Below are 24,481 nucleotides of genomic sequence, written 5' to 3' on the forward strand. Positions count from 1 at the left end.
AGCATGAAGGGAAGATCACTCAAATGACAGACCCCCCTGGCTGGTGTGCTCAGTGGTTAGCGTAGACCTATGAACCAGAAGGTCACAGTTCGATTCCCAGTCAGGGCACGTGCCCAGGTTGCAGGCTCGATCCCCAGTAGGGGAATGCAGGAAACAACAAATCAATGATTCTCTCTCGTCATGGATGTTTCTGTCTCTCTCTCCCTCTCCCTTCCTCTCTGAGATCAATAAATAATTTTTTTAAGCCCTAACCGGTGTAGCTCAGTGGATAGAGCGTCAGCCCGCAGACGGAAGGGTTCAGGATTCTATTCCAGCCAATGGCATGTACCTTAGTTGCAGCCTCGATCCCCAGTAGCCGATTCTCTCTCATCATTGATGTTTCTACCTCTATCTTCCTCTCCCTTCCTCTGAAACCAATAAAAATATATTTTGAAAAACTAAAAAAAAAAAACAGGCGAGACAGGTCGACACTCAAGAGGGTCTCTCAGAGTCCTGGGCTCCGCCCACTGCTCCCCCATATATTCCTGGGATGGGGGAACCCCAGTGGATGGGAATCCACCCAGCCCCAGCGCATAGTGGCTGGGCCAACAGCGACACCTGCTGGGCCATTAGATTCTTGCGGGGAAGCAAGGGGGGGGGTGGCGGGGGCGGGTGTGCAGGGTGCCACAGGCTCAGCTGAGTGTTACTCTGCAGACCCACCATCCCCTCCAAGGCTTCCTCCCTCCTCCCTGGGGATTATCTGTGATGCAAATATGTCTTTTTTTAAAATATATTTTTATTGATTTTAGAGAGGAAGAGAGAGGGAGAGATAGAAACATCAATGATGAGAGAGAATCACTGATCAGCTGCCTCCTGCACGCCGCCTACCAGGGATCGAGCCCACAACCAGGGCCTGTGCCCTTGACTGGAATCGATCCCGGGACCCTTCAGTCCACAGGCCGACGCTCTATCCACTGAGCCACACCAGCCAGGGCATGTGATGGAAACACGCCTTAAACCAAGACCAACCGTCCACGGACTGGAGAGGAGGGAGGGGCAGGTGCCAATGCGGGTCCAGGCGAGGGAGTGGCCAGCAAGCAGCCTCGGGCACATGTGAAGTTTATCATCCTGTGTCGTTTGACCTCCTGCGTCTGACCCCCCCAAATAACACTTCCGCCTCCCCTCTTCCAGGTGAACTATGACCACTTTACTCCTCGTGTTTGTGACTCTGCGGGTCATCGCCGCCACCGTCTCCATAGAAGTCTCAGGTGAGGACATTCCCACGCCGGTCTCATGCATCCAGCGGGACCAGAGTCTGGGCTCTGGGTCTTGAACCCGGTGCTGCTGGTCCCGGGGATAGAACCTCCCGCGTCCCGGCCTTTTCCCCGGCCCTTCCCCTTTTCTGTGGAAATTGAGCCTAACCACGGTGACAGAGCATCTGTACGTGTGAGCACACGCATGCGTCCAGGTGCCCTCTGGGATGGACAGCTGATGGGGGATCGGGGTGGGGGGGGACCGTCCAGGCAGGTGCCCACCTTCCCAGGACCCCCTCCAGGGGTCTCACCTAGAACGGCTTGCACATTGAGCTTGGGATCGGGGCCCGACATAGATGAGCCCAAAGAGAAAAGGCTGCCGGGAAGGATCGGCTGGAGCAGCAGAGAAAACTGCCTGAGAAACAGTCAGGGGGAAGCCCCAGGTGATCACACGGGTCTTTGTCTTTCTTGGCAAACCCTCCCCCCCTCCCCCGCCCCCACCCGCCACCTGGTCTCTTGCGTGTGGCAGAAGCCGGGTCCGTTTCTGATCATCAAGCCCTGAGCCAAGTCAACAAAGTGTCCACTGACCCGGGAACCAGCTCGCCCCAAAGTGAGACGGATCTCGCTTAGACCCCGCCAGAGAGGCCTCTGCTCTGGCCCGTGCACTTCATTTTTTATTTATCTTGTTGTTGTGAATCCTCGCCTTGATCTTTTAGAGCAGCGGTTCTCAACCTGTGGGTCGCGACCCCTTTGGGGGCCGAACGACCCTTTCACAGGGGTCGCCTGAATGCATCCTGCATATCAGATATTTACACGACGATTCATCACAGTAGCAACATGACAGTTATGCAGTAGCCACGAAAATGATTTTATGGTTGGGGGTCACCACAGCATGAGGAGCTGTATGAAAGGGTCGCGGCATTAGGAAGGTTGAGAACCACTGTTTTAGAGAGAGTGGGAGAGAGAGGGAAAGACAGAGCGAAACATCGATGTGAGAGAAACATGGGTTGCCTCCTGCATGAGCCCCGACCAGGGCCAGGGCTGGGGAGGAGCCTGCCACCGAGGTACGTGCCCTTGACTGGAATCGAACCCGGGACCCTGCGGTCTGCAGGCCGACGCTCTATCCACTGAGCCTCACCGGCCAGGGCCTGGGCCATGCACTTTAGAGCTCCTCCCCGCGACCCCTTCCCATGACCCTCCCCCAGCCCCAGTGCTCCCTAAAGGGTGAGGAGTCTGTCCGGCCATCGACACATGGCCATCCAGATCGATGCCCCCCTGTAGGCCACGCCCTCGGTACCAGGATCCCCAGAATTCCCTGCCCACGTGGACCCACGCCACTTCCAGGACCGCTTGGGTCTCTCTGTCGGGGATCACACCCCTGGTGTGAGCCACCCCGAGGCTTGAGGGAGAGGTTAAGGGGTGGCTGATGCGTGGGGTGTAGACAGAGCTGGGGTGTGAGGCTGGGAAGAACACAGTCCCCTCACGGACCAAAGCAGCAGTGGGAAAAGAAGGGACCCCAATACCGATGCCACACCATCCGAGAAGTCTGCAGTGGAACCCGGCTTTTCGCTGTGAAAGGTGTCCCTGCCCCACAGGAAGCTAGAACGTAGTATTCTATTGAGCGACCTGTCCGCTTGATTTATAACTCTTAAATATTTAGACCAGGGGTCCTCAAACTTTTTAAACAGGGGGCCAGTTCACTGTCCCTCAGACCGTTGGAGGGCCGGACTATAGTTTAAAAAAAAACTATGAACAAATTCCTATGCACACTGCACAGATCTTATTTTGAAGTAAAAAAACAAAACAGGAACAAATACAATATTTGTATTTGCATGTGGCCCGCGGGCCGTAGTTTGAGGACCCCTGATTTAGACCGAGGGTCTCCACGTGTCCTCTTGCCCTGAGACCCACGGGTACGCAGCCCCTGGCTGGAACCCGAGGGGGGGGCGGAGGTTGCCCACACAGGCACACACGCCCGTTGCCCGGGGGCGGTTGAGAGCTTTAAAAAGCGCAGCGCTGGACACCACTCTCCCTCCTGGCCTTTCGCCTCTCAAACCACGCCGTGTTGTGGAGCATTCAAAGGGAGTTTTGTGCGGAGGGGCCTGGTGGTGACTCCCCAGGACATGCAAAGGTTAGGGCTGGACCCCGGACATTCCTGGCTGCCCCGTGCCCGGCCCTGGCATGTTCCTATCACCCACAAGCATCTGAAGCATGTTTATGTTCAACCTGCAGCCTGTCCCGGGGAAAAGCTCCCTGAAGCTCCGATTCGGCATGAAAGGGGCCGTTTTTCCGAAAGCTGTTTTCTGTCCTGTTCCAGGGTGACCTTTACTTCTAACAGGATTGGGTGAACCACAGCAGCTTCCCTATGAAATCTCTCTATGATTTTTTTTAAATATGTTTTTCTTGATTTGGGGCAGAGAGAGAGAGAGAGAGAAAATCCGCTGCCTCCTGCACGCCCCCTACTGGGGATGGAGCCCGAAACCCGGGCCTGTACCCTGCCTGGGAATCGAACCAGCGACCTCTCAGTACATGAGATGGCGCTCAACCATCTGAGCCCCGTTGTCCAGGGCTCTATGATTTTTTTATGGAGTCCGGTCATATCTCACCCCTACCCCCGTCTGCCTCTTTGCAGACCTAAATGTATGGTCTTCTCTGATGCCTCCCCAACAGCAGAAGAGAATGACTTGTCTGCCGGCAGAGCCGGGATAAAGCCCAAGGCTGACCTCATCCTGGGAGGCACATCGCTGAAGTTTTGTGGATTTTTTTTTCTTCCCCATAACGATGTTTCTACCCCCAAATAACTTTTCCCCAAGTCTTGGAGTCAAGCTGTCACTACAGGAAGTTGGTTCCTGTTTATCCAGTGGCATGGCATCCCCTAAGGCACCCTAGTTTGAGAAACAAAGAGGTGGTCTTTTTTTTTTTAATATATTTTTATTGATTTCAGAGATGAAGGGAGAGGGGGAGAGAGATAGAAACATCAATGATAAAAGAGAATCGTTGATCGGCTGCCTCCTGCACGCCCCACACTGGGGATCAAGCCCGCAACCTGGGCATGTGCCCTTGACCGGAATTGAACCTGGGACCCTTTGGTCCACAGTCTGACGCTCTATCCACTGAGCCATACCAGCCAGGGCCAGAGAGGTGGGCGTGACCCCGAAGGGCCCCCCGTACCCTCCTCGGCAACCCCTTTTCTGGCTCCATAGTTCCTGTCCTGAGGTGCAGACACCTGGGGCCTTGAGGAATGCTGCTCTGGGAGGGGTGTTGCAAGGATTTCTGGGAGTTCCGTATGGCACAGGTGTGTCCCCAACACGGGCACCCGGGCTCACTGGCAGGGAAGGCTGGGTGGTCCTCTTGGGCACTAACAGGTCTGTCTCCCCCACAGACCCTGACAGCTCGCTGAGCGTCAGCATCCCCGAACCGTCCCCTCTGCGGGTCCTCCTGGGGACCTCCCTCACCATCCCCTGCTACTTCATCGACCCCATGCACCCCGTGACCACCGCCCCCGCCACCGCGCCCCTCACCCCGAGAATCAAATGGAGCCGCATCTCCAAGGAGAAGGAGGTGGTCCTGCTGGTGGCCACGGACGGGCAGGTGCGGGTCAGCGGCGCCTACCAGGACAAGGTCTCGCTGCCCAACTACCCGGCCATTCCCAGCGACGCCACCTTGGAAATTCAGAACCTGCGCTCCAACGATTCCGGGATCTACCGCTGTGAGGTCATGCATGGCATCGAGGACAGCGAGGCCACCGTGGAGGTCGTGGTGAAAGGTGAGAGTCCTCTCCCCCCTTGCCCCCACCCCTCCACCTCAGGGATCCTGGTTCACCTGCAAAAAGAACCAAATACTGTCCTCCCCCTATGGACCCAGACAGGCTGGCTCTCAAACCCCAGCTCCTCCCCGCCCCCGTTTGCACCTCAGTCAACTGGACTTGGAGGGGAGTCACTACTTCCTGGCTACCGTCTCATGGAAATGGTGCTTTGCCACGATCCTGTGATTCCGTGGGCCGTGGGAGCGTACCCATTGTACAGACAGGCTAACTGAGGCTGAGAGACTTGCCTCATGTCTCCCTGGACGTGAGCCGGAGCAGACTCCTGGCTCTTCATCCAGCTGTCTTTTCCCTCCCCCACCTCCCCACCCAGACCCCCACTCTCAGTCCCAGAATCCAAAGAAAGGGTTGAAGACGCCCAGGTGCCCCGTCTCTCCGTGGCCCAGGGAGCATGGTCGTGTCCTTGGTTGGCTTTGATTGGCACCAGGTTTTTCCTGTTGGGAGGCCCAGTCAAAGACAGTCCACTCCTGGGGGGGGTGTCACACACAGGGTTCCCACCCGGAATCCGCTGGGCTGAGGGTACCTGGGTCCTAAGGGTCTTTTCCCCAAAGCAAATGTGGGGCGGGGGGCATATAAGGAGACAGCTTTTATAGTTTCACGTAAAGAACCTTCTAGATGACTTCACTAGTCAGCTTAAGCAGACTAAAGTGTGTATGTGCACATAAAATGTAAGTGATCTTAACTCCATTGTGCAGTGCCTTTTAGATGATCCCCTTTCTATAAAGTCTTCACATTTTTGCATATGTATCATCTATATGATATAATGCTATAGAAATATACGTATATTATACATGTTTTTCAAGGGGTATCTGATAGCTCTGTATTTTGTTATGGGAGTTGAAAGGAAAAAAGGTATTTTCCCTCAGAAATGAAAGTTACATAAAAAAATACTTTTAAAGAATAAAATAAAAATTTTAAACAAAGAACTTTCTGATGATCAGAATTATCGTAGGTGTTCATAGGTGTGAGGTAGTGAGTTCCCCGTGGCTGGGGGCATCCCATCAGAGGCAGAAAGACCACATGTGGGAAGGAGAGTCACGCAAAATACCAACTTCTGCGCATGGGCCGCGAAGTTTCAATCGCACTGTATGTGCGTGCCCGCACGTGGTATTTTTGTGGAAGAGCCACACTCCAGGGGCCAGAGAGCCGCATGTGGCTCTCGAGCCGCAGTTTGCCGACCACTGAGCTAGAGGCTCGGCCAGCTGACTGTGAGGCCCCTTTGACCACGGCCGTCCTTCTGTGAGGGCTTCGGCTTCGGGAAGCTGTGCCTGACCTGCTCTCCGGCCCCCGTCTGTCCCGCAGGCATCGTGTTCCATTACAGAGCCATCTCCACGCGCTACACCCTGGACTTCGACAGGGCGCAGCGGGCCTGCCTGCAGAACAGCGCCATCATCGCCACGCCCGAGCAGCTGCAGGCCGCCTACGAGGACGGCTTCCACCAGTGCGACGCTGGCTGGCTGGCCGACCAGACTGTCAGGTGAGCCCCCGGCCGCCGGCGGAGTGGGGTGGACGATGGGCTGGAACGGTGACCAGCCCTGAGCTGGTGCAACACCATGGCCAGCCGAGGGTGGGGGTGCTTGGCCAACTCTACAGCAAGCAGCCGATGATCAGCCCCGGGTCTTTGTTATTGTGTCCTGCACGGAGGGCGTGGCTGCGAGCAGCTCTGTCCTATAGCAGCATTCTCTCCAAGCAAATGACATGCACATTGTCGTCCCCCGCAAATCTTAAACTATTTGGCCCGGCCGGTGTGGCTCAGCGTGGAGCACTGACCCATGAACCGAGAGGTCACCGGCTCGATTGCTGGTCAGGACACATGCCCAGGTTGCTGGCTTGATCCCCAGCAGGGGGCGTGCAGGAGGCAACCAGTCGATGTTTCTGTCTCTCTCCCTTCCTCTCTCTCTAAAATCAATCAAAGTATTTTTTTTATGCCCTGGCTGCTTTGGCTCAGTGGCTAGAGCGTCAGCCTGTGGACTGACGGGTCCCGGGTTCGATTCCGGTCAAGGGCACGTGCCCGGGTTGCAGGCTCGATCCCCAGTGTGGGGCATGCAGGAGGCCGCCAATCAATGATTCTCTCTCATCATTGATGTTTCTATCTCCCTCTCTCTCTCCCTTCCTCTCTGAAATCAATAAAAATATATTTTTTAAAAATAATAAAAAGAAATAAAAACTTTTCTTAAATTTAAAATAGTTGCTCTCTGGCCTTTTACAGAAAAGGTTTGCAGGCCCCTGATAGAATGTGTTTGGTGTCCATAAGTATTCAGTAAAGGGGCTGAATCTAATCACCAATAGCTATGAAAATACACAGTTCGGTAAAGCGGACGAAAAACCTATAAAAACAAATAGTCCACACATCCAGGGCGGACACGGGCACACGCCTCAATGAGTCACCACTCCCTCCCTCATGGGAGGAGCCTACAAGGGCACAGGCCCCCTCTGTCCCCTAGTGAATCACCCCGCTTTGGGCTCCTGGCAGGTACCCCATCCACGTTCCCCGGGAAGGCTGCTACGGGGACAAGGACGAGTTTCCCGGCGTGAGAACCTATGGCATCCGCGACACCAACGAGACCTATGACGTGTACTGCTTCGCGGAGGAGATGGAGGGTGAGGCCGCCTGCCCCCTTCCCAGGGGCCCCCTTCCTGTCCCCCCTTCACCCTGCTGACACTCGGGATCTCACCCAGGGCACCCCCCACTTGCCCCCCTCTGCCATGGGGAATAGAGGAAGGGGGACGGGAGAATGGGGGCTCCAGGCCTCAGTCACCCCAGGCTCCTGCAAACTGGTGCCACCCCTGAGCCAAAGAGTGGTGGTCGCTGATCCCTCACCTAGGACTTCCCCTCCCAGCCAGGCCCCTCGCTGCTCTGACCAGCCACCACTGTCCGGCGTGGCTCAGTGGTTGAGCGTCCACCTAGGAACCAGGAGATCTCGGTTCGATTCCCGGTCAGGGCACATGCCCGGGTTGTATGCTCAATCCCCAGTGTGGGGCGTGCAGGAGGCAGCCGATCCATGATTCTCTCTCATCATTGATGTTTCTATCTCTCTCTCCCTTTCCCTTCCTCTCTGAAATCAACAAAAAATGTATTTTTAAAAAAAAAAAAAAAGAATGCTCTGCCCTGACCGGTTTGGCTCAGTGGATAGAGCGTCGGCCTGCGGACTGAAGGGTCCCAGGTTCGATTCCGGTCAGGGGCATGTGCCTGGGTTGCGGGCACATCCACAGTGGGGGGTGTGCAGGAGGCAGCTGATCGATGTTTCTCATTGACGTTTCTGACTCTCTATCCCCTCTCCCTTCCTCTCTGTGAAAAATCAATAAAATATATTTTAAAAAAATAAAATAAAATAAAAAAAGGATGCTCTGGAGACCTGGAGGCACCACGGGCCAGGGGTGGGAGGGAGATCCTCACCCTGCCGCTCTGTCCTTCACAGGCGAGGTCTTCTATTCGACGTCTCCAGAGAAGTTCACCTTCCAGGAGGCTGCCAACGAGTGCCGACGGCTGGGCGCCCGGCTGGCCACCACGGGCCAGCTGTACCTGGCCTGGCAGGGCGGCATGGACATGTGCAGCGCTGGCTGGCTGGCCGACCGCAGCGTGCGCTACCCCATCTCCAAGGCCCGGCCCAACTGCGGCGGCAACCTCCTGGGCGTGAGGACCGTGTACCTGCACGCCAACCAGACGGGCTACCCCGACCCCTCATCCCGCTACGACGCCATCTGCTACACAGGTGCGGCGGGGGCTGGGGGCTGGGAGCCGGGGGCCGGGAGGGGAGGTCATGCCAGCAAAAGCAGGGCCCAGAGGAAGAGATCTGGGAACGGGGGGTGGGGGGTTGGTTTTTACCCCTTCAAGGGGTCATTGGGCACCTGAACCTCATGGTTTAGCAGCGCCCATTTCCACAGGCTCCTAGGAGAGCGAAGGTACAGTGGCTGGAGGCTGCGGGGTATCCGGCCTGTCTCATGAGCCCAGAATGGGTTAAAAGCGTGGGTTTTAGAGTCTGCCACCTGCTACTGTGCAACCGTGGGAAAGCCAAGGCCTTGAGCCTCAGTTGTCTCATCCGTCTAATGCAGCGGTTCTCAACCTGTGGGTCGCGACCCCTTTGGAGGTCGAACGACCCGTTCACAGGGGTCGCCTAAGCCCATCGGAAAACACATATATAATGACATATTGTTTCTGTGATGAATCACTATGCTTTCATTATGTTTAATTTGTAACAATGAAATTGGGGGTCACCACAACATGAGGAACTGTATGAAAGGGTCGCCGCATTAGGAAGGTTGAGAACCACTGGTAATGGGAAGATGGTGGCACCACATAGAAGGTGGTGGGGCCTGACATTGAGACCGTGTCCCCACAGGGAGGCACTGTTATCTGCCTTTGCAATGGGGTTCACTTAAAAGGAGTGTCAACATGTTACTGAAAAGCGGAGGGGGGGGGTCAAGTATCTCCCCCAATAAATTCAATAAAAAGGGAAAAAATAAATGGATTGTGTCAAAAAAAAAAAGTGGGGGAAAGTTTTGGCAGGTGCTATATTTTGTAAATTTAGACAAGCCCTAACCGGTTTGGCTCAGTGGATAGAGCGTCGGCCTGCGGACTGAAGGGTCCCAGGTTCGAGTCCGGTCAAGGGCATGTACCTTGGTTGCGGCCACATCCCCAGTGGGGAGTGTGCAGGAGGCAGCTGATCGATGTTTCTCTCTCATCGATGTTTCTGGCTCTCTATCCCTCTCCCTTCCTCTCTGTAAAAAAACAATAAAATATATTTTTAAAACATTTTTTTTCAAAAGAAAATTTAGACAAAAATTTTTTTACCTTACATTGTACATAATCTAGGTAATAATTGCTACTAAACGCTAATTCTTGGAGGGACAGAAAAAATGAATGATACAGAGTTGCATCCATTTTATGGCAACAGTGACATAGCTCCTTGCATGTTGCCCTCCACAGCCCAATCTTCCACGAAAAGCATTAGTTTTGCAAAAATGGTTAGGGTCTCCCCCAAAGCCTCTCTCGACCTTTCCATATCCTGACCACCCTTCTCGAAGTCGCCGCACGCTCACGGATGGTCTCCTCATGAATGATTAGCTGGCTCGTTTTTGCCAGAAGCAGTAGTTCTCCCGTGTTTCATCCGTTTCACGAGCTCCCGCATCTTCCGCGAGATTTCCCAGTTTCCCTTTACAGCAGATTTACATTCTCCCCATTGGCTGGTCAGCAAGGTGCTCAGCCACTAGGTGAACAGGCGGCTGGCATTGACCCGGAAGTGATGCTGGAGCTGTGAAATGATTGGTTAATATCTTGTGCTATGACAGCTTTGCATTCTTTCGCAATCTGGAAACTGCGTGGTCTCCTATCCTATATAATAAAAGCTTAATATGCTAAGTGTCTGACCGTTTGGTCAATGGCTCAACCAGTCGCTATCATGTGCACTGACCACCAGGGGGCAGATGCTCCAACCAGTAGGGTAGATTGCTGCTGGGGTCCTGCCAATCGGGACTGGGTGAGAGGGCCAGACACGCCCTGGAGCCCTCCTGGGATCCCTCCCCGGGTGACAGCCAACCTCCCACGACCCTCCCCAACCCACTGACCCCCACGGACCCTGATCACTGGCCAGGCTGAGGGACCCTACCTGTGCACGAATTCGTGCACTGGGCCTCTAGTCATGAATAGTCACATAGACAAGGACCCCAAAATGGGCCCAGCAAGGTGCCAGGCACACAGTGGGTGCTTTCCTTCCCTAGCGGAGGAGGAGGTGGCGCCGACGCTCACCTCCCACCTCTCAGCCCCGGGATGTGCGGCTAACGCTTGCCTTTGTCCCTGTGCCCAGGTGAAGACTTTATCGATATCCCAGAAAACTTCTTCGGGGTGGGTGGCGAAGAGGACATCACCGTGCAGACGGTGACCTGGCCCGACGTGGAGCTGCCCTTGCCCCGGAACATGACGGAGGGCGAAGCCCGGGGCAACGTGATCCTCACGGTGAGGCCCATCTTCGGCGGCTCCCCCACGGCCCCAGAGCCCGAGGAACCCCTCACCTTGGCCCCCGACATAGAGGCCACCGCCTTCCCTGAGGCTGAGAACGGCACTGGAGAGGCCACCAGGCCCTGGGCCTTTCCCGGGGCGTCCACGCCTGGCCTGGGCCCCTTCACCGGCGAGGACCTGGTGGTGCAGGTGACCGCAGCCCCGGGTGAAACCCAGGTCCCCGGGCAGCCACGATTGCCAGGGGGTAAGTGCCCACTCCTCGGGGGGCTGGGGGGGGCCAGGTGGGAAGAACTTGGCCTGGGGGTGTCTACCTTCAACGGGACCTGGGACAAGCCTCTCCTCTGTGATTCGGTCCTTCTTATTTGTCAGATAAAGAAATAGGCCAGCCCTAGCCAGTTTGGCTCAGAGGATAGAGCATCAGCCTATGGACCGAAGGGTCCCGGGTTCGATTCCAGTCAAGGGCACGTGCCCGGGTTGCGGACTCAATCCCCAGTGGGGGGTGTGCAGGAGGCAGCTGATCAATGTTTCTAACTCTCTGTCCCTCTCTCTTCCTCTCTGTAAAAAATCAATAAAATATATTTAAAAAAAGAAAAGAAAGAAAGAAATAGGCCAGCCCTAGCCGGTTTGGCTCAGGGGATAGAGCATCAGCCTGTGGACCGAAGGGTCCCGGGTTCGATTCCAGTCAAGGGCACGTGCCCAGGTTGCGGACTCAATCCCCAGTCGGGGGCATGCAGGAGGCAGCCGATCAATGATTTTCTCTCATCATTGATGTTTCTATCTCTCTCCTGCTCTCTCTAAAATCAATAAAAAAAAATTTTAAATAAAAATAAAATAGAATTTGAATTTCACTGTCCGCATGGCCTGGGAATAGGATCGGAAGGAGAAAAGGAAGGCGGGGTGAAGGGAGGCCATTCCTAACATGAAGCCAGGGCAAAGCTTTGAGAACCGGGCACCGTGGGCACCGGCGTTGTGGCACCCGGTCCATGCCCTGAGCCCGCTCTGTCTTTCCTTCTCTCCCTGTCCTCCCCGCCCAGGGGTCGTGTTCCACTACCGCCCCGGCTCTGCCCGCTACTCACTGACCTTCGAGGAGGCACAGCAGGCCTGCCTGCGCACCGGGGCGGTCATCGCCTCGCCCGAGCAGCTCCAGGCCGCCTACGAAGCAGGCTACGAGCAGTGTGACGCCGGCTGGCTGCAGGACCAGACCGTGAGGTGAAGGCCCGGCCGGGCTCCCCTCTCAGCCCCTACCCAACCTGGAGAGGTCAGGCTAGGGGGAGCCGGGAGCCTGGCCCTGCACCCAGGGCAGAGAGAGGGCACCTTAATTAATTAACCAGTGACTCCTGGCTGCTCCCTTAATTGCTCCCCCCAGGATCGAAGCATATTCAGAGAGGGTGGCATTAAGTCCTAGGTCAGCATCAGCCTGGGGACTGAGGGTCCTGGGTTCGATTTCTGGTCGGGGCACATGCCCGGGTTGCGGGCTTGATCCCCAGTAGGGGGCATACAGGAGGCAGCCAATCAGTGATTCACTCTCATCATTGATGTTTCTATGTCTCTCTCCCTCTCCCTTCCTCTCTGAAGTCAATAAAAATATATTTTTTTAAAGTCCTAGGTCAGTGATCGGCAAACCGCGGCTCGCGAGCCACATGCTGCTCTTTGGCCCCTTGAGTGTGGCTCTTCCACAAAATACCACATGCGGGCACGCATGTACAGTGTGATTGAAACTTCGTGGCCCGTGCGCAGAAGTCGGTATTTTGTGGAAGAGCCACACTCAAGGGGCCAAAGAGCCGCATGTGGCTTGTGAGCTGCAGTTTGCCGACCACTGTCCTAGGTCATTTCCCTCATCCTTAAGCCCCCCAGTCCCTTCCAGCTTGACCCAATGCTATTCCATGCAGTGGGCTTCCTTCTGAAGCCAGGAATCCCCCAGGGGTCCCCAAACCTTACGCCTAGTATAAGGGGCTTCTTCATGGTTTGAATCCCTCCAAAGACCTTCCCTGCCCGAGTTCCCAGCCAGCCTCACCCAGCAGCCCCCAACCCTGAACAGGCCCTCATCTGCCCCTCGCACCCTCCTTTGCAGATACCCCATTGTGAGCCCGAGGACCCCGTGTGTGGGCGACAAGGACAGCAGCCCGGGGGTCCGGACCTACGGTGTGCGCCCACCATCAGAAACCTATGATGTCTACTGCTACGTGGACAAGCTCGAAGGTACAGGCCTCGTTCTCACATTTTGGGCCCCAGATGGGCAAGGGGGCTGTTGGGGAGACACAAAAAAGGAGGGGTAAAGCCATCATCCGCCCACCCCCACATTTGTGGATAAATAAATCCCTTTTTTTAAATATCTACCTACCATCTGCCTCCTGGAGAGTCCCAATGCCCATGACCAAATCAAAGGATCTGAGAAGTCCTGCAGTGAAAACAAACAACAACAAAAAAAACCCTAGCTGGTGTGGCTCAGTGGATAGAGCGTCAGCCTGTGCGGACTGAAGGGTCCCGGGTTCGATCCGGTCAAGGGCACATGCCCAGGTTGCGGACTCATCCCCAGTTGGGGGCATGCAGGAGGCAGCCGATCCATGATTCTTTCTCATCATTGATGTTTCTATCTCTCCCTCTCCCTTCCTCTCTGAAATCAATAGATATATTTTTAAAAAATACATACATACATACATACATAAGCAAGCTAGGAAGGAGGCCCAGAGGGAGTGTAAGTGACCAACCCTTCCCAGTTTGGCTGCAACTTTGCCGGTTTCAGCACTGAAAGTTCCCAACTCCTAGGACACCCCAGTGGCACCCTATTCCCCAGTGTCCCGGAAGATCTAAGGGGGGAATAGTCAAAAATTCGGACTGGACAGGGTGTTTAACCGTTGCCTGCCATGGCAGGTGTCCCACCCCTGCTGGGGGGCGGGTGTGGGCCTAGGGAGCCCCGCCCGTGGGTGAGCAGGGCCCACCCTGGCTGTGGGCGTGAAGGGTCACCCTTGCCCCCCGCCTCTGCCCCCAGGGGAGGTGTTCTTCGTCACGCGCCCGGAGCAGTTCACCTTCCAGGAAGCCCTGGAGTTCTGTGAATCCCACAATGCCACGCTCGCCTCCACCGGCCAGCTCTACGCCGCCTGGAGCCTCGGCCTGGACAAGTGCTATGCCGGCTGGCTGGCCGACAGCAGCCTCCGCTACCCCATCGTCACCCCTCGGCCGGCCTGTGGCGGGGACAAGCCAGGCGTGAGGACCGTCTACCTCTACCCCAACCAGACAGGCCTCCTGGACCCACTGTCCCGGCACCACGCCTTCTGCTTCCGCGGTAGGTGCTCTCCCCGCTCCTCCAGCCCCCACTTCTGCCTGGGGGGTGACTCCCCAGGGCTGAGCCCTCCTGGCCCCTGTCCACTCCCCCTGTCCATCTAAACAAGAAAGAAAATGTCAGTCTGTCTGGGGGAGGGGCAGCTCGGGAGCTAGCATGACCTTGGGCTTTGACCCCAAGGCAAATGCATCCTGCAGTGGTTTTCAACCTGTGGGTCGCGACCCCTTTGGGGGTTGAACAACCCTTTCACAGGGGTCGCCTAAGACCATCAGAAAACACATATATCATTACATATTGTTTTTGTGATTAATCACTATGCTTTCATTATGTTCAATTTGTAACAATGAAATTGGGGGTCACCACAACATGAGGAACTGTATGAAAGGGTCGTGGCATTAGGAAGGTTGAGAACCACTGTGCTAAGGCAAGCATGTCAAACTCACAGGCTAACACGGGCCAAATAAACTCGGTTTAAGTGTACGTGGGCCACAAAACAGCAAAAGCTTCCATTTTCATAGAAACATAGGTTTATTTCGATAGAGATGAGCTGAATACAAAGGGCTGAAACAAATGAGTCATCATTAACATAAAATAATAGGGTATTTTAATAAAAATTAGTATTTTTTTTCTTGAACATTCACTTACCAGACACTGAATAACTGCACAGATGAATAAGCGTCACGCAAATAAACCTATTTTTCTTGTTCTCCGAAAGCAAAATATTTCCTGTTGCACACACCAAACAAGTCAGTCCAAGACGAATGACGTGACCATCGGCTGCTAAAATATTCGCTGCTAGTATCAGTGGAGAGAAATGGTGCGCCTGCGTGTAAGGCACGTAAGGGAAATGAATGCAACACGATGACAGTAATCAGTCATTAGTGGACATTGTAGTTCGTTATTAATGACTAGAGGCCCAGTGCACGAAATTCATGCGCTGGGGGCGGGGGTCCCTCAGCCCAGCCTGTGCCCCCTTGCAGTCCAGGACCCCTCGCACCTTACTGTCCACCTGCAGCGGAGGCAGGAGAGGCTCCCGCTGTGAGCCCGGTTTCTGGCTGAACAGAGCTCCCCCTGTGGGAGCACACTGACCACCAGGGGGCAGCTCCTGCATTGAGCGTCTGCCCCCTGGTGGTCAGTGCATGTCATAGCGACCGGTCGTTCTGCCGGTCATTCCACTGTTCGGTCAGTTTGAATATTAGGGTTTTATTATATAGGATTATGTATAACAGGACATTGTAAAAATTAAGTTACAAAACTTTTATTCAAACGTTTCTTATATACCGTCCTATTGGCTGGGCCGCAAAAATATTTGTTGTCGGCCGCATGCGGCCCGAGGGCCGCGATTTTGACATGCTTGCTCTAAGGTTTCCCAGAGATAAGGAGAGAGAAGTGAGTAAGAACCTGGGCTCTGAATTCAGGCAGACCTTAATTTTAATTATGGTTCTGCTGCTTAGTAGCTGTGTGACTCTGAGCAAGTCACTTAACTTCTCAGTTTCTCTGTTTCATCTATAAAATCATGATATGGCTGAGGATTAACTGAGATAGTGCACAGAAAACACTTGACAGAGTGCCTGGAACATAGTAAATGCTCAATAAATGGTAGCTTTGCCGTCATAAATAATTTGTACACAAATCAAATTCTCTCCTGCTTGAAAGTATTTTCATGATGAGTTTAGTCAAATTATTCTATTGCCTAACCATCAACAACTTGTTTTTTTTAAATATGTTTTCATTGATTTCAGAGAGGGAGAGCTAGAAATATCAATGATGAGAGAGAATCATGGATCGGCTGCCTCCTGCACGCCCCCTACTGGGGATCGAGCCCACAACCCAGGCATGTGCCCTGACCGGGAATCGAACTGTGACCTCCTGGTTCATAGGTGGACACTCAACCACTGAGCCACGCCAGCTGGGCAGCAATTCATGCTTTTAATTGACCCATGACACTGAGGGCATGCTGCCAGATACGTGGTTGGATTCAAACTTCTGCCACTTAAAAGCCATTGACTCTGGGCAAGTCACTTAATTCTGTGTCTTCGTTTCCTCATCTGTAAGTGACATATAGTATCTCTCTCTTATGGTGATTATGGGATAAAATGCTCTGGTATGCATAACACCTTTAAACCATGCCTGGCATCCTATATAATAAAGGGTAATATGCAGCCCTAACCAGTTTGGCTCAGTGGATAGAGTGTCGGCCTGTGGGCTGAAGGGTCCCAGGTTCGATTCCGGTCAAGGGCGCATGTACCTTGGTTGCGGGCACATCCCCGGTAGGGGGTGTGCAGGAGGCAGCTGATGGATGTTTCTCTCTCATCGATGTTTCTAACTCTATCCCTCTCCCTCCCTCTCTGTAAAAAATCAATAAAAATATATTTTAAAAATAAATAAATAAAAATAAAAGGGTAATATGCAAATTATCCCATCAACCAGGAATTCAACCCGAGTTCGACCAGGGGGTGGGGCCGGCCCACCAACTGCCCGGGACCCCTCCCCCCTGGCCAGTCCAGCCCAATGGGGGCCCGATCAGGGCGGGCCCACTGGACCCCACCAGTGCACAAATGCATGCACCAGGCCTCTAGTGTATAATAAATTCTGTAGGAGAGATGCCCCAAACCACCCTGAAATAAAGTGCCAGTGGTATGTGCATATTGAGAGTGTAGTTGCTGCAAAACAGCTCTTATTAATTGAGGAGGTCAAAAGTGATCTCTCCGCCCCGGCCACAGGGGCTCAGTGGTTGAACATTGACCTATGAACCAGGAGGTCACGGTTCAATTCCCAGTCAGGGCCCATGCCCGGGTTGCAGGCTCGATCCTGGATCGTGCAGGAAGCAGCCAATCAATGATTCTCTCTCATCATTGATGTTTCTATCTCTCTCTCCCTCTCCTTTCCTCTCTGAAATCCATAGAAAATATGTATTTTTTAAACTGATCTCTCTGGATTGCTAGGTGGAGGGGGTTGTCGAGGCCCAAAAAGGCGCTTGCACAGGCCTGGCTCACCTCAGACTCCCCTGGTTGCCCTCGAGAAGGGCCAGCTGGGGTGGGGCACTGGTGAGAAGGAACCCTCACCCCCACATCTCTTCTAGGTGTCTCGGCTGCGCCCTCTCCCGGAGAAGATCGGGGTGGCACGCCCACACCCCCCTCAGACGTGGAGGACTGGATCACCCCCCAAGTGGGACCCGGCGTGGCTGCTGTCCCCTCGGGGGAGGAGACCACTGCAGTCCCAGACTTCACCATGGAGCCGGAAAACCACACGGAATGGGAACGGGCCTACACCCCCGCGGGCACCTTGCCGCTGCCAGGTCTGTGTGGCCTTCCCGGCCTCAGGGGGCTGGGTTCAGAGGAATGATTCTCACACCGCATCGAGCAGCAGCATCGTGGGGGTGCTGGGCCCACCCCCGAGTCTGATTCCGTGGGGCTGGGGTGGGGTCCGAGAATTGGCTTTTCTACCAAGCTGTCCGGTGACGCTGGTGCTTCTGGTCCAGGGACCACACTTGGAGAACCATGGGTTTAGATACGATGAGATGAGGATGTGCAAGTACTTGAAGGGTGACCTTGATTGCCCTCCGGGAAAGCCAGGCCCCCACACCCAGTAGGTTGTGTGGATGGCACCCCCTAAGTTAGGGAGGTTCTCAACCTTCCCAATGCCGCGACCCTTTAATACAGTTCCTCATGTGGTGGTGACCCCCCAACCATAAAATTATTTTCGTTGCTACTTCATACCTGTAATTTGAATTACAAATTCATACCGTTATGAATCGTAACGTAAATATCTGATATGCAGGATGTATTTTCATTGTTCGCGACCCACAGGTTGAGAACCGCTGCAAATCTCACAAAGCCAGGCCCCCACACCCAGTGGGTTGTGTGGATGGCACCCCCCAAAAATCCCGCAAAGCACAGCCTGAGGGTGCTGGGGAGTTTCTCCGTCTCCCTCTTTCCCTCCCTTTCCCCTTTCTTTCCAGAGACACTGTGCAAGGTTCCATTAGAAAATGCCTAAACACATCTCTGAGCTCTTGAAAGAAAAAAAAAATTTTTTTTTAAATATTTTTATTGATTTCAGGGAGGAAGGGAGAGGGAGAGAGAGATGGAAATATCAATGATGAGAGAGAATCATGGATCGGCTGCCTCCTGGATGCCCCACACTGGGGATCAAGCCCGAAACTCGGGCATGTGCCCTTGACCGGAATCGAACCCGGGACCCTTCAGTCTGCAGGCCGACGCTCTACCCACTGAGCCAAACCAGCCGGGGCAAAGAAAAATGTTACTGTGAAGGGAACGGAATTGGGCTTCTCTGCATGAGCTTAAAATGGGCAGAGTTACTAAATCCTCACCTTGTCTTTCTTCCTCTCGTCCTCCAGGGGTCCCTCCTACATGGCCTCCCACTAGCACAGCCACAGAGGAGAGCACAGGAGGCCCTTCTGCCACAGAAGTGCCCTTGGCCTCGGAGGAGCCAGCCCCCTCAGAAGAGCCATCCCCCTCGGAGACACCATCCCCCTCAGAGATGCCAGCCCCCTCCCAGGAGCCGCTGTTCACACCTTCACCCCCAGTGCCCAGTGGGACGGAGCTGCCGGGCTCCGGGGAGGCATCGGGGGCACCGGAAGTCAGTGGTGACTTCTCAGCCAGTGGAGAAGCTTCAGGACACCCTGACGCCAGTGGGCAGCCCTCGGAAGACCTTGACTCCAGTGGTGTCACCTCGGCGGCGGGCTCAGGCCTGCCTGTGGGAAGTGGACTGGCCTCGGGGGAGGAAGATAGAGTTACGTGGTCCAACGCTTCTCACGTTGGGGGGCTGCCTTCTGGGGGGGAGGGTCTAGAAGGCTCTGCCTCCGGGGTAGAGGACCTGGGTGGACTTCCTTCTGGAGGTGAGACTCATCCAGAAGGTTCTGCTTCTGGAGTAGAGGACCTGGGTGGACTTCCTAGTGGAGGTGAGAGTCATCTAGAGACGTCTACCTCTGGAGTAGACCTCGGTGGACTTCCTTCTGGAGGTGAGACTCATCCAGAAAGTTCTACCTCTGGAATAGACCTGGGTGGACTTCCTTCTGGAGGTGAGACTCATCCAGAAAGTTCTACCTCTGGAATAGAGGACCTGGGTGGACTTCCTAGTGGAGGTGAGAGTCATCTAGAGATGTCTACCTCTGGAGTAGACCTCGGTGGACTTCCTTCTGGAGGTGAGACTCATCCAGAAGGTTCTGCCTCTGGAATAGAGGACCTGGGTGGACTTCCTTCTGGAGGTGAGACTCATCCAGAAAGTTCTACCTCTGGAGTAGACCTCGGTGGACTTCCTTCTGGAGGTGAGACTCATCCAGAAGGTTCTGCCTCTGGAATAGAGGACCTGGGTGGACTTCCTTCTGGAGGAGAGATTCATCCAGAAAGTTCTACCTCTGGAGTAGACCTGAGTGGACTTCCTTCTGGAGGAGAGATTCATCCAGAAAGTTCTGCCTCTGGAGTAGAGGACCTGGGTGGACTTCCTTCTGGAGGAGAGATTCATCCAGAAAGTTCTGCCTCCGGAGTAGAGGACCTCGGTGGACTTCCTTCTGGAGGAGAGGGTCTTCCAGAAACTTCTGCCTCCGGAGTAGAGGACCTTGGTGGACTTCCTTCTGGAGGAGAGGGTCTAGAGACCTCTGGTTCTGGACCCGAGGACCTCAGCGGGTTGCCTTCTGGAAAAGAAGACTCGATCGGGTCAGCTTCTGGAGACTCGGGCCTGGGCGGGATACCTTCTGGAGCTCTCGGAAGCGGGCAGGCTCCGGAAGCCAGTGGCCTTCCCTCTGGGTTCAGCGGTGAGTATTCTGGCACGGACCTCGGAAGCGGCCCATCCTCCGGCGCGCCGGACTTCAGTGGGCTTCCCTCGGGGCTCCCGACGGTCTCCCTGGTGGATACCACGCTGGTGGAAGTGGTCACAGCCGCCACGGCGAGTGAGCTGGAGGGGCGAGGCACCGTCGGCGTGAGCGGTGCTGGCGAGGTATCCGGGCTGCCCTTCGGCGAACCGGACGTGAGCGGGGGCGCGAGCGGGTTCCCTTCGGGGGCTGAACTCAGTGGCCAGCCATCTGGATCCCCCGACATCAGCGGGGAAACATCTGGATTCTTTGGTGTCAGTGGGCAGCCCTCGGGATTCCCTGACCTCGGCGGGGGGACATCCGGGCTCTTCGAGCTCAGTGGGCAGCCGTCGGGGTTTCCGGAGGAGACGTCTGGAATGGCCGAGCTTAGTGGGCAGTCCTCGGGACAGCCAGGTGTCAGCGGAGAAGCTTCTGGAGATCTTCTTGGCAGCGGCCGCCCGTTTGGCATGACCGACCCGAGTGGAGAAACGTCTGGGGTCCCTGACCTCAGTGGGCAGCCCTCGGGGTGGCCCGGGTTCAGCGGGGCCCCCTCGGGGATCCCCGACCTGGTTTCTGGCGCCACGAGCGGCAGCGGGGACGCTTCCGGCGTTACGTTCGTGGACAGCACCTTTGTGGAGGTGACCCCAACTCCGTTTAGGGAAGAAGAAGAAGGCTTGGGGTCCGTGGAACTCAGCGGCCTCCCTTCTGGGGAGACGGATCTCTCGGGCACCTCCGGGACGGTGGACGTCAGCGGACAGTCGTCCGGGGCCATCGCCTCCAGCGGGTTTCCGTCGCAGCCTCCAGAATTCAGCGGCCTGCCCAGCGGAGCCGCCGAGGTCAGTGGGGAGGCCTCCGGCGCCGAGGCGGGGAGCAGCCTGCCCTCCGGAGCCTACGACGGCAGCGGACTTCCACGGGGCTTCCCCACCGTCTCGCTCGTCGACAGGACTTTGGTGGAATCTGTAACCCAGCCTCCGACGGCCCAAGAAGCAGGGGAGGGGCCTTCGGGCATTCTGGAACTCAGCGGCGCCCATTCCGGAGCGCCGGACGGGTCTGGAGACCATTCTGGACTGTCGGACCTCAGCGGGCTGCAGTCCGGGCTGGGGGAGCCCAGCGGCGAGCCTTCGAGTACCCCGTATTTCAGCGGGGACTTTTACGGCTCCACGGATGCCAGTGGGGCGTCTTCTGCAGCCCCGGGCACCAGCGGGGAGGCCTCCGGACTGCCCGACGTCACTCTGATCACTTCCGAATTCGTGGAGGGTGTCACGGAACCAACTGTTTCCCAGGAACTCGGCCAGAGACCCCCTTTGACGCACACCCCCCAGGTTTTTGAGTCCAGCGGAGAAGCCTCTACATCGGGGGACCTCAGTGGAGCCACGCCAAGCTTCCCCGGGTCTGGGGTCGAGGCGTCATCGGTCCCAGAATCCAGCAGCGAAACGTCTGCCTCTCCTGAGGCTGGGGTGGGGGCGTCTGCTGCTCCTGAGGCCAGCGGGGTGGCCTCGGGGACCCCTGACCTGGGTGAAACCACCTCTGCCTTCCACGAAGCTGACCTGGAGGGAGCCTCGGGCCTGGGAGTGAGCGGCCGCCCCTCTACCTTCCAGGAAGGGCCCACGGAGGGCTCCACCCCGTCGGGAATGAGTGGAGAGTCGGCCACCACCTACGGTGTGGCCACGGAGACCTCGGGCTGGCCTTCGGCCACTCCCGGGGCTTCTGGAGACGGGCCGGAGATCAGCGGGGACCCGTCTGGTCACGCCTCGGGGCTGGGTGTTGTCGTGGGCACCAGCGTCCCGGAGTTTGAATGGACCCAGCAGCCCCAGCGCCCTGCAGAGGCGAATCTGGAAGTGGAGTCCTCAAGCCCCGTGCACTCGGGAGAAGAGGCCCAAACGGCCGAAACAGCCGTCTTCCCAACGGACGCTTCTTCCATCCCAGCTCCGGCAGAAGGGACCGAAGGATCGGAGGCCACCACTACAGGTATGGCTGACATCTCTTTTTCCTTTCGATGTGTTTGGCTAGTTCAGATGGTAGCAGAGTGGGAGGCGGTGTAGATTCAAGTCTCTGAGCACAGCTCCCCTAGAGATGAGCTGTGCAGCCTCAGGCAAGTTTCTTAACCTCTCTGATCCTCACCCGTGAAATGGGAATAGGACCAGGGAAGATTAAACAGCATGTAACTATATATAAAACAAGCACTGAGCATCAGAGTAGGCACACAGGACACACTCATAGAGGTTAGTGATTGTGCCCTGGCCAGTTTGGCTCAGTGGATAGAGCATCGGCCTGCGGACTGAGGGTCCCAGCTTCAATTCTGGTCAAGGGCATGTACCTTGGTTGCAGGCTTGATCTCCCGCCCTGGTTGGAGCATGTGCAGAGGCAACCAATGGATGTGTCTCTCTCACATCGATGTTTCTGTGTGTGTCTCTCTCTCCCTCCTCCTCTCTGTAAAAATCAATGGGAAAATATCCTCAGGTGAGGATTAACAACAAAAAAAGATTACCATTAGAGTGAAGTTACATCTTGAGAACATTTATGTATGAACCTGATTATGTGTCTTTGGCACGGAGAGAGGGAATGATGGCTATGGGTCAAGCATGTCAAACTCGCGGCTGGAGGGCCGCAGGCCTTGTTAAAGCAAGTTTGACGTGCTTGAATAGTGCTGGAAATTGTGCTCCTGGCCCCTTCCCATGAGTGAGAGTGGGATGACAGAATGAACCTCCTGGTGGCCTTTATGCCCAAATATTTCCTTTGTGCAGGGTTCAAACCAGCACAATTTAAGGGTTGATGAGGTATCATTTGGGCTGAGTCCTGACTTGAGCCCTGGGGTTCCCACCCCGACCCCAGTCCAAGGGACTCCTCTGGACTGTAGTGACTGTCGCACCTCAGCAGCATCCCAGCACCGGGCACCCGCAGCTGAGCCTTCCCCCCACTTTTGTTCTGGGGTCCCTTGCACATTGCTGTGTGCCCAGGCCCCGGGTACCAGGGCCAGGTGTCCAGGAGGCACCCCAGAAACACGCTGACCCCAAGTCAGCCTCGTGAGCTTACGGGACCTCGTGCCCCAGCCTCGGGGTCTCGGAGGCTGCGCCGCGCCCCAGGCGGCCGGCTGCTGGGTGCTTAGCCTCTCCCCGGGGGGTGCAGCCCGAGCCAGGTCCTGCGGCGAGGATCCCTGTGGCCCTGGGACCTGCCAGGAGACGGGGGGACACGTGCTATGCCTGTGCCCCCCTGGCCACACTGGCGAGCACTGCGATGTAGGTATGGCGCGGGGCATGCAGGCAGGGGAGGGTGGGGACACCGAGATCACCTGAGGCTCAGGCTGCTCAGACTACCTGGGGCTAGAAGCCACATCTTTCTAGAGCAGCGATTCTCAACCTATGGGTCGCGACCCCTTTGGGGGTCCAACGACCCCCTTCACAGGGGTCGCCTAAGACCATCGGAAAACACATATATCATTACATATTGTTTTTGTGATTAATCACTATGCTTTCATTATGTTCAATTTGTAACAATGAAAATACATCCTGCATATCAGATATTTACATGACGATTCATAACAGTAGCAAAATGACAGTTATGAAGTAGCAACGAAAATAATTTTATGGTTGGGGGTCACCACAACATGAGGAACTGTATTCAAGGGTCGCGGCATTAGGAAGGTTGAGAACCACTGTTCTAGGGCATTGTTCTACATGGCGGTTTAGGAGGAAAAAGTCAAGCTAAGTAATGAAACGGAGAGGTATATAGTTAGTGTAGCCCATGGTGGTTTGAGGAGCGGAATGCGAAATGTACTTGAATTGTTTTTTTTTTTCCTTTTAAAATATATTTTTATTGATTTTAGAGAGGAAGGGAGAGGGAGAGAGAGAGAGAGAAACATCAGTGATGTGAGAGAATCATTAACTGGCTGCCTCCTGCATGCCTCACACTGGGGATGGAGCCTGCAACCCGGGCATGTGCCCTTGACCGGAATTGAACCTGGGACCCTTCAGTCCTCAGTCCAATGCTCTGTCCGCTGAGCCAGACCAGCTAGGACATGTGCTTGAATTTTGAAGATAAAAGTTGAGACTTCAAAGAACTGCTGAAGGAGGGTGTGTGTTGGGGATCGCCAGTCACGCCCCGTGGTCCCTGTGGGGACACTCGGTAGGGCTATTGCGCATCATGGAGGGCAGACCTCTCCGAGGAAAGTCCCTGTGTGCGTGGGTCTGGGTGGGGTTGGGGTCCCCTTCGTGCCCTGCAGGAAATGACGCAGAGCTTGTCCCCGAGCTCCGGGATGCACGGCTGGCTTCAGGTCAGGTGTGATCCAGCAGCTCATTCTTAGCAGCCCCTTCCCCAACCTGATACTGAAAGCAAAAGTGTGACCCTGGTATCAGAAGTCACAGCACGCGTCCCCGAGCCCCTG

The 24,481-nt window shown here is 55.4% G+C and overlaps 1 protein-coding gene across 1 annotated transcript in view; it reads left to right on the forward strand.

Moving 5' to 3' along the window:
- The first annotated feature begins 1,167 nt into the window (after positions 1 to 1,167).
- ACAN (aggrecan) overlaps positions 1,168 to 24,481 on the forward strand; it is a 37,114-nt gene continuing 13,800 nt past the window's right edge. The window contains 11 exon segments of the mRNA XM_014448408.2: positions 1,168 to 1,247; positions 4,615 to 4,998; positions 6,358 to 6,532; positions 7,529 to 7,656; positions 8,475 to 8,768; positions 10,860 to 11,255; positions 12,046 to 12,220; positions 13,083 to 13,210; positions 14,001 to 14,294; positions 17,374 to 17,589; positions 18,649 to 22,068. Coding sequence (XP_014303894.2) covers positions 1,178 to 1,247; positions 4,615 to 4,998; positions 6,358 to 6,532; positions 7,529 to 7,656; positions 8,475 to 8,768; positions 10,860 to 11,255; positions 12,046 to 12,220; positions 13,083 to 13,210; positions 14,001 to 14,294; positions 17,374 to 17,589; positions 18,649 to 22,068 — 5,680 coding nt within the window. The 5' untranslated portion in view covers positions 1,168 to 1,177.

This window comes from Myotis lucifugus, unplaced genomic scaffold (assembly GCF_000147115.1).
Source record: "Myotis lucifugus unplaced genomic scaffold, Myoluc2.0 scaffold_820, whole genome shotgun sequence".
NCBI classification, from domain to species: domain Eukaryota; kingdom Metazoa; phylum Chordata; class Mammalia; order Chiroptera; family Vespertilionidae; genus Myotis; species Myotis lucifugus.